Source organism: Ptychodera flava, chromosome 10 (assembly GCF_041260155.1).
Source record: "Ptychodera flava strain L36383 chromosome 10, AS_Pfla_20210202, whole genome shotgun sequence".
Taxonomy (NCBI): Eukaryota; Metazoa; Hemichordata; class Enteropneusta; family Ptychoderidae; genus Ptychodera; species Ptychodera flava.
The window spans coordinates 27,102,803-27,112,960 of record NC_091937.1 but is presented as its reverse complement, the minus strand read 5'-3'; the positions used below and the strand labels follow the sequence as shown (position 1 = coordinate 27,112,960).

The window sequence follows — 10,158 nt, the reverse complement described above, 5'->3', positions numbered from 1 at the left end:
GTGACGTTACTAATTCTGGGAATTATCGCCCTATTGCTATTGCCACTGCCATTTCTAAGATGTATGAATTATTCATTCTTGATAAGTGTGATAGTCTACTGTACACAAGTGATCATCAATTTGGTTTTAAAGAAAGTCACTCAACTGATATGTGTGTATTTTTAGTAAAAGAAATAATTGATTTTTATAAGCGTCAAAATACCCCTGTTTTCCTTGATTTTCTTGATGCGACAAAAGCCTTCGATAAAGTAAACCATTGGACATTATTTCGCAAATTGATTGATAGAGGTATTCCGAATTTTATAGTTCGTATGTTGGTTTATTGGTATAGGCATCAAGAAATTTGCTGTAAGATGGGGTTCTGTGTTATCTAAACATTTTAAAACATGTAATGGTGTGAGACAAGGAGGCATACTTTCTCCACGTCTTTTTTCAGTTTATGTTGATAAACTTAGTCATTTACTTGTTAAGAAAAATATCGGCTGCTTCCTCGGTGGAAAGTGCATGAATCACCTGTTATATGCTGATGACGTAGTACTGATTTGTCCTAGTGTAAAGGGTATCAACAACCTCTTGAATATTTGTACTCAATATGCTAATGACCATGATATTGTCTTTAATGCTTTGAAATCTAAGTGTCTTGCCATTTGCCTAATATGCTTAATATTTGTAAGATTCCGCATGTGTATTTGTATGACAAAGAGCTTTCTTTTGTAGATAAGAATTCTTATCTTGGTGTCATTTTCACAGCAATGGCGATGATAATGATGATATTAAGCGTCAAATGAGGTTGTTTTATGCCACAGCTAACATGTTAATCCGTGAGTTTTGGAACTGTTCGTACTCTGTCAAAACGAGACTTTATATAACATATTGTACTTCTATGTACTGCTCACATCTTTGGAGTAAGTTCACAAATCAGTGTATCAATAATGTTCGCGTTGCTTATAACAACGGTTTTAGAATCCTGTTTGGTATTGACAGAAGATTAAGTATCTCGAACACTTTTGTTTAGAGCAACATTTTGACTTTCAAAAGTAAACAGCGCACTTTACGCTCGAAATTTATATGAGGCTGATGAATAGTGAAAATTCTCTTATTAGTGCTGCTATCAATACATATATTATGTGTGGTAGCCTGTTCTGGAAAAGACTGTTTTCCGACTGCTTTTGAAGTTTTCTCTGTCTGTCAGTTTTAATTTCCTTCATGATTTAGTGTTTTTATAGTTTTTTTATAGTTTATCAGTGCCCCTTTTTTTCTGTGTGTTTTTTGGTGTATGAGCAGGTTCTCGAAATAAATAAATAAATAAATAAAATAAAAAGTAAAAAATAAATAAGCCCTGAAAATTTGAAAAGACTGTACGCAATGGTTTTCGAGTTCTTGGATGGCAAAAAACCTGGCGGGAGAAGAGAAGAATGTTGAACCCCTATAAATACAATAGGGGCCCAAGCCCCGAAGGGGGCTAGGACCCTAATAAATTTGTCCAAGTTTCGTTGTATTCTGCAGATTTTATCAGTGATACGTTTGTTAAGACCTCAAAGTGGTCCCCGACTTCAAAGTGGTCTCCATCCTAAATGTCCGGTAAGATAGGGTCAAACTCGACACCGACCGCATAATGGACGCATTTGTTGTCACATGGACGTTTCTGATGAAATATCAGCTGCTATTTTAGTATTTAATACCTAAAGTTGGGAAAAAATAAACAAAATAAGGGCGGAGCATAGAATTAACAATGGGGAGGGCTAGTGTCTATATCAATCATGACTTATCTATAAAATGACTCATTTGAAGTCATATCGACATTTGGAAGTCATTCTAATCGCTGCTCTTAAATACATAAACGGATATGAAATACAATTTGCAGCAGTGCTGTGGCGTATCAATCGCACTTGCGGGTCAAAAGTTCATCGCCACAAGCCAGCCCATAGACATTTTTGGTAGTTTACTTCGACCGGTACTATAACACTGGTCGGTTCACGACCCATTGTCTACTTCTGCTAGCTACCTCGATAATATAAACATGTATTTTCAACCATTTTCCCGTGAGCCGACGTCCACGAACTCTGCAACGTTTCCCCTCTCCCGTAAAACGTATTGAATTCTTTTGATCTGTCAAAAGTTCAGAACCGAGCAGAAACTGTCGACGTAAAATCATCCTAAGTCTTCGGAGACCATTTTGAAGTCAAAAGGACACTTTTGGAGTCAAACTGATTTTCTTTATTCAATATTAAAAGTAGACAAAAATCGAAGGAAGTGTACTATAGTCCTATGATTGCCTGATACTTCACAGGTCGCATGTTACATTTTTCAAGTCAACACATACTTTCAATAACATAAACGATGATTAATACAGCAGAGAGAGCGTAAAATTATCCCGAGATTTTGGGGACCACTTTGAAGTCAAAAAGACACTTTTGGAGTCAAACTGATTTGCTTTATTCAATTTTAAAAGTTGACAAAAATCAAAAGAGGTGTACTATAGACCTATTAATACCTGATTCTTCACGGGTGGCAAGTTACATTTTTCAAGTCATCACATTCTTTCAATAACATAAACGATGATGAAAACAGCGCAGAGAGCCTAATATCATCCCAAGTCTTCGGGGACCACTTTTGGAGTCAAACTGATTTTCTTTATTCAATACTAAAAGTAGACAAAAATCGAAGGAAGTGTACTATAGTCCTATTAATACCTGATACTTCACAGGTCGCATGTTACATTTTTCAAGTCAACCCATTCTTTCTATAACATAAACTATGTTGAATTCAGCAGAGACAGTGTACAATCATTCGAATTTCTCGGGGACCACTTTGAAGTCAAAAGGACACTTTTGGAGTCAAACTGTTTCTCTTTACTCAATACTAAAAGTTGACAAAAATCGAAGGAAGTGTACTATAGTCCTATTCATACCTGATACTTCACAGGTCGCATGTTACATTTTTCAAGTTAGAACATTTCTTCAATTGCAAAAAAATAAGTTGAATAAAGCAGACAGAGTGTACAATCATTCGAATTTCGTGGGGACCACTTTGAAGTCAAAAGGACACTTTTGGAGTCAAACCGATTTCCTTATTCAAAACAAACTAAAAGTTCAAAATCCAAGGAAGTACACTATAGTCCTTTATACCTGATACTTCACAGCTGGCATGTTACATTTTTCAAATCATCACATTCTTTTATTTACCTTAAAAGAAGCTGAACAAAGCAGTAGGAGCAAATAATCAAGCGGACTTTCTGTGGACACCTTTACGGACATTTTGGAGTCATATATTTTTCAATACCATACAAAATGTTTGATAAATCAGTAGAAATGTAGAATAATCCTACAAGTAACTCTGACTTATAAACTCAATCTTATACACACATACAAATAGATATTAAGCATTATTTAGCAAAAAAAATTATTTGACTGTACATAAATTTTAACAGGAGAGTTAATAAAGCACAAGAACAGTTTTTCTCTATAAAGTAAAATAACTACTCTCAATAACCGGAAAATGAGATAAAGGGCATAAATTTCACAAATATGAAAGCACATTACCTAACGGCCAATACAGTCCTGCTGTGCTATGTAGAGAATAACTTTTTATGACACATATGTTGATGAAGATGGATACCTTTGATAGCACATTTCAAAAAATGTCAAAAAACCTGCATTACTGCTAATACAAAATTGAAAATATAATTTGAAAATCACAGTAAGATTATCCCTGAGAACAAATCAGCCAGAGGTATGAGACGAGTAGTGTTTAGAGAAAGAGATTTTTTTGATCAAAAATGGAAAACATAGCATCAATGACACTTGGCTCACGGTTGATTTGATGTTGAAGGCGACAGTGTGTATACTTAACTGAGGTCACCCCTGGCAACATGCATTCAAAGTTTCAAAGGAAGTGATTTTTGACCAAACATGGGGGAAAACTTTCACCAAAAACTTTAAGATACTCAACCAAGGTTGCCTCTAGATACATTCAAAACGAGTTTTAAAGCAATCAGAACATTTACTTCAAAGAAAATTATTTTTTGACCCCCCCAAAAATGAATTGCCAAAAATGCCAAAAAATACAAAAATGAAAATTTCACCACAAATTTAAGAAATCAACCCTAGGGTCAAGAGTATCAAGTTTCAAAGCAATCCAACAAGAACGTTGAGAGAAAAACATTTTTGACCAAAATGGCAAAAATTGCCCCAAGATACAAAAATGCAGATTTCCTCCTGATTTCGATGTATCATATTATGATAACCCTAGAAACCTGTATACCAAACATCAAAGCTATCAAATGAGTAGTTTTTGAGAAATACTTTTTTGACTTAAAGTGACAAAAATTGCCCATAAAGTACAACATTGCAAATATCATAAGAATTTGAATACATCAAATTTCATTAACCTTATGGACCTGTATACGAATATCAAAGGCATCGGATGAGTAGTGTTTGGAGAAAAAAATTTTGACCAAAAATTGAGAAAATTACCAAAAAATTACAAATACAAAATATTTACTACAATTTTACAAACTTGACTGAGGTCATTTAGATGAATATGGATACCAGCTTTCAAAGCAATCGGACACGTTGTTTGAGAGGAGAAGATTTATTGACTACAACTGAAAAAATAGCGTCAATGACACTGTAGCTCCCATCCTGGACTATTTAGTGTTTGTTCTCTGGTCAGATATTTGAACATGTGTGAAAGGGATAAAGTGCATGAAGTGAAAATACTTAAATGTAATGTACTGGAGACAGTGAAATATGTTTAATGTATTTATTCAGAATATAAAATGGAAAAAATACAGAATTAGAAATATCGAAGACTGTGATACAACCATTAACTCAACAAGTCATTGACAATGACATAGTCCCCACTTGTAATAGGAGAATTAGTCTTGATGGGGCAGGGAAATGTGGTCATTAAGAAGTATCACTGGAGTGTATATGTTGAGATCTATGGGCACATAGGTCTATGTCGTTGTTCCCAATTTGAAACACATGAGGCATGTCTAAGTTATGGTTCTAAATCGGGAAAAAAGATCAGACCTCTAGCAGTATTGGCCAGCCAAGAAATACATATGTGCATAATAAATGAGGTACAAGATACGACATTTTAAGGTCTAATTTCCTATCAAAATTGGAGGTATAGAACTTGTGGTTACTGAGATATGCATATATATGTATAATCAAGGTCAAAGGTCATCGAGGTCACATGACATTTTGAAAAAAAATTATATTGCTAAGTTATCCCTATATGCCAAAAATCAGACCTCTAGCTCTATTCGCTTGCCAAGAATTAGATGTGTGCATAATTAATGAGGTAAAGCGTGTGTTGTCATAAGGTCTCCAATCCTACTAAATACAAAGGACATAGCACTTGTGGTTACTTATTTATTGACATAAACATATATTTTAGGTAAAAGGTCATTGAGGTCACATGACATTTGGTCAAAAAATTTCTCTCCTATAGTTATCCCTATATACCAAAAATCAGACATCCAGCTCTATTGGCTTGCTCAGAATAAGATATGTGCATAATTAATGAGGTACAGTATGTGGTGTCATAAGGTGTCCAATCATACCAAATATGAAGGGTGTAGCACTTGTGGTTACTGAGTTATGGACAAATATGTATATTTGAGGTCAAAGGTCACCGAGGTCACGTGACATTTTGTCAAAAAAATTGTATTGCTAAGTTATCCCTATATACCAAAAATCAGACCTCTAGCTCTATTGGCTCGCTCAAAATTAGATATGCACATAATTAATGAGGTACAATATGTGGCATCATAAGGTGTCCCATCATACCATACATGAAGGGTGGTAGCACTTGTGGTTACTGAGTTATGGACAAAAATGTATATTTGAGGTCAAAGGTCATCAAGGTCACATGACATTTTGTCAAAATATCCGAGATATCTGCGTGAACGGATGGACTCACGGATGGACGAATGGACATGACCCAATCTATAAGCCCCCTGGACTTCATCCGTGGGGACTAAAAACTGTGTCACTGCATCCTTTTTGCAATATGAATACGATGAGAAACTAAATTTTTATTTTTCTTGGCCTTATACATGGGAGTCTATGGAGAACTGACTTATACATGGGAGTCTATGGAGGTGTAAACTACAAAGTCCTCTAACACGGCCAAATTTGATCGCACTGTGAAACAAATCGACGTGCATATGTATGGGGTAGGGTACTATCCTTGTGCAAAGTTTGAAAGGAATTGACTAGGGCATGTCTGAGATATCTACGTGAACGGACGGATGCACGGATGCACACACGCACGGACGCATGCACGGACATGACCAAACCTATAAGTCGCCCCAGACGGTGTCCGTGGGGACTAATAACTGCAATGATCCTTTTATTCACAATATCGTAATATTAAACGAACTTGGTAGAGCTAATGTATGAAGTTGCCCTCATTTTCCTTTACATTCTTTCATCTTCACTTTGTTGCTCAGGACATCCATCATCAATTGGAACTGTACCTTACTTCATAAACTGACACCACATTAACCACCAATTGTGCAATCTAATAAAAAAGACATGATGAAAAATGTCATTATTTCCTGTTGTTCAGGTGTTTGTTACAATACAATTGCGAAAAAAATGGTATTTAACACTGCGGCGACTGCTTCCTTTCTACTAAGGTTTGCACGACCTCGCTCAGCCGTCGGATCGCGCGAACATCTGGTTTTTATCAATAACCAGACGATCGGTTCTCTCGAGAACGATCCATGAAATATTGGCAAAGTGAGAAAATACCTCAATGTGTAGCAACCTGGGGTGTTCGTTATTTACATATCAAAGAAAAAATGCATTTCATGAATTTATTATCTGAATAGAATCATGAAATACATATGAAAAATGAAGTGCGAGTGAATGTTATTTGTCATCGGCGGTGTTTACTGTTTCTCTGCCTGGGAAACATGCGTCCGTTCGTGTGACCTCAAAGTGTTTATACTGTACGCAAACATTAGAAATTTTAGACGGCACATCTGTTGCCGCTGACGTCAAACATTGGTTCGTAAAGCTCATCTCTTTCTCTCGCTTGTATATTACAGGCAGTGAGAAACCACGATGCAACAAGAAATAGAGCGTAGACAGGAATACTACGAAACGAGTATTGCCGGTGGTACCGTGAACAGACCATACACAGACCTACGAACTGGTAATTTCGATCTTTTACCAGAGTTCATTGGTCCAGAGCTGGGGCTTATCAACCCGCTGCCAGACGATGCTTCAGAAGTCGAATTGCAAATATTCGACGAGGATCTGATAAGATTCATTACCCGATGCACTAATCGTTACGCTAGACAGAGGAGAAGGGCAAATGCCAGGAACGACAAAGATTGGCCTGGACACCGATGACAGTTGTCGAAATGAGAGCATTCATTGGAGTGATGGTGCTGTTCGGAATTTGCTGGCAGCCTGATATCCAGCTGTATTGGTCGGACCATGTTTGCTTCGGTCACAATTTCGTCAAGAGAACTTTTTCCCGGGATCGCTTCAAGCTACTTATGCGATATTTATACTACAGCACACAGCCCTACTGTGCTCATAACACAGCCATGTATACAGCCCAAAAAATAAGTAAGAAACGGGATAGGATGTTGAAAGTACGAAATGTCATTGATCGAGTTAATGCAAACAGCCGAATGCACCGGAGCCCGATGTGCGAACTGGCAATCGACGAAGGAGTCATCCCCTATCGGGGCCGCACAAAGAATGTTCTCTACAATCAAGCAAAACCGCACAAATATGGAATGAGAGTTTACACTCTCAGTGAGTCCGCCACGGGTTACGTTTTCAACGACGAAGTCCATCAACCTGTCGCTGATAACTGTCATCACCGCTTGATCCCAATGCTGCAGACGACCCCTGAGTTTTCAGGGGAAATAGATGGGAAAGTTGTTTCCTGGCTGATTCGACCTTACTATGAGTTAGGACATCATGTCATTATGGACTCATATTACACTTGTGCCTCGTTGTTTGACCATCTCTACGTGCATAATATTGCTGCCACGGGAACCTGCAGAATGTACATCTTAGGCTTACCCGATGAAGTAAAGAATGCCGAAAACTATGATCCACAAGTCGTACCGCCTGATGCTGACGACGAAGAGCGATGGCCATGTGGTAGTTTCTCGGTATTTCAAGACGGCGCAATGACAGTATGTGCCTGGAAAGACACAAAATGGTGAAATTTAGGAGTACGGCAGTCTCTGCACGGAGACCGAATCGAGCGCTAGTGAGGCGCCGATGTAAAGATAAAAGAACCGGTGCTTTTGAACGAATTGAAGTACTATGCCCGAACGTTGCTGTAATGTACAATCAGTACTTCAGAGGTGTTGACTTGACTGATCAACAGCTGGCTTACTACACACCAGGTCGATCATCGCCACGGTGGCACAGAGCTGTGTTTTACCACGAGCTGAACAAGGCACTCATGAACGCTTTCCACAACATGGCATCAGTTCATGGATACGGTCAAAGTGGATCGAGATACAGACGTCAGCTCATGTTTCGCGCCCAAGTAGCAAAACAGCTGATCGGTAATTTCTCATCTCGGCAACGTCCCCAAGAGGAACTAGTCTGACGGCACCACGTCTCATTCCTACCAATGTTGAAAGAGTTGGTCATCGAATGGGTCGCAATCCGGACGGAAGACGTAGTTGCGTGATGTGTCGACGTGCAGGACGGATAGTAGGCCATGGAACTCGTCCCAATCGTGTTCATGAGACAATCAACTGTTGCCTCACCTGCCAGTTACCACTGTGTCACCCACGGTACAGACAAGCGGTGCTGGCGAGAGCACAATGTGTGAATGCCGTTTGCAGAGGACCGCAGAACTTGACTATGCACGGACTGAACATTTGTCGGTATTACAACCCTTTATTACACAGTTGACATGGAAATAAAAAAACATTCACTCGCAAACTATCGGTGAGTACGATGTACTTTTGTGTGTGGTTGTGTGAAGTGAATGATTGAGTCTAACACGTTTGCGTTTGGGTAAAGATCGAGTTACAACGATGATTGCATCAGACGATCGCAAGACAAGGTCTCAGCCAGAGCAGTTCCTGTTTTGGCAGAGAGCGAGTCGGTGTGCGATGAAAAATGCATCTGAGTAGCTAACAGTCGATTTCCCCGGTCTGTAATCTTTCAAATGCGTAATAAAAATATTTTTAGTTATAATGCAAATAGTATTCGACATTTACATACGGCTCCCTAGGCTGTACGAACCTCGAATACATCAACACAGTAAAGATCACATGTCAGCTCAGGGTAGTTCAGACCATAACTGCTCAAACTGACAGCTGACGACCGACAAACATGGAAACATGAGATCGGCCTTGTGGGAACCCGTCGCCTCAGTGTTAAAACTGTCTATCCACATCATTTTTTTCTTGGCTAAAATAATCATTTAACTTCAAGGGATATAGTCGTCGGAACTGCGCTCAAAGATCATATGGGACCCATACCACCCATGGCAACAATGTATCCAAGAAACAATGGTGATTGGTGAAAGTTAAAACATGTCTGTTATAATCTATCATTGTATAATTTAAATGTTGCAGCTATGATGATGAGGTGCATCTTGATATTGTGCATGAAATACATTGATTGTAAACAAGAAACTCGCACAGGCGCAGTTCTGACGACTACATCCCTTTAATACGGAAGTTACATCAGAAAACATTATATACTGTAATTAAAGATGTGTAAGCTAAACCTTCGGCTATTGTTTCAGAAATCTTGTTTTACGTAGTGTAGCTATGTCAGTTTGTTGTTCTACTCCCTGAAGCATGATGATATATCCCTTGACTGGTTTATTGACACAAACCATGTAATGTATAAAAAGTATTGTTATTGTTGAAATTTAATTATTCTCTAGGGCCTTGTCAAGTGTGCTGCCACTGAAGTACCTAGCGGACTGTACCATTATATTTAGGGGTGCCCAAAAGGTCTCAGGGCCTGAATCTAGCTGTTAGACAACACTTTTGCCAATTATAACTATGTGCAATTTCATGTGCAAGTCCTGCATGGAACAGGTAATTTATAGTCGTTAACACTTTTTGTGTTCATGCACGTTGTACAGGTGCTGTAATAGAATGTGTGAAGAAGGTGCCTTAATGAATAGATATAATCCACG

General features: G+C 38.3%; 1 protein-coding gene across 1 annotated transcript; it reads left to right on the top strand.

Moving 5' to 3' along the window:
- The first annotated feature begins 7,384 nt into the window (after positions 1-7,384).
- Positions 7,385-8,206, top strand: LOC139141585 (piggyBac transposable element-derived protein 4-like). The gene has a single exon (XM_070711178.1). It carries the CDS (start codon positions 7,385-7,387, stop codon positions 8,204-8,206), a length of 822 nt encoding a protein of 273 aa, XP_070567279.1.
- The last annotated feature ends 1,952 nt before the right edge of the window (positions 8,207-10,158 follow it).

What these genes read in the sequence shown, in the direction of transcription:
- LOC139141585 (XM_070711178.1), top strand. Translation starts at nt 7,385, where the DNA reads ATGAGAGCATTCATTGGAGTGATGGTGCTGTTCGGAATTTGCTGGCAG.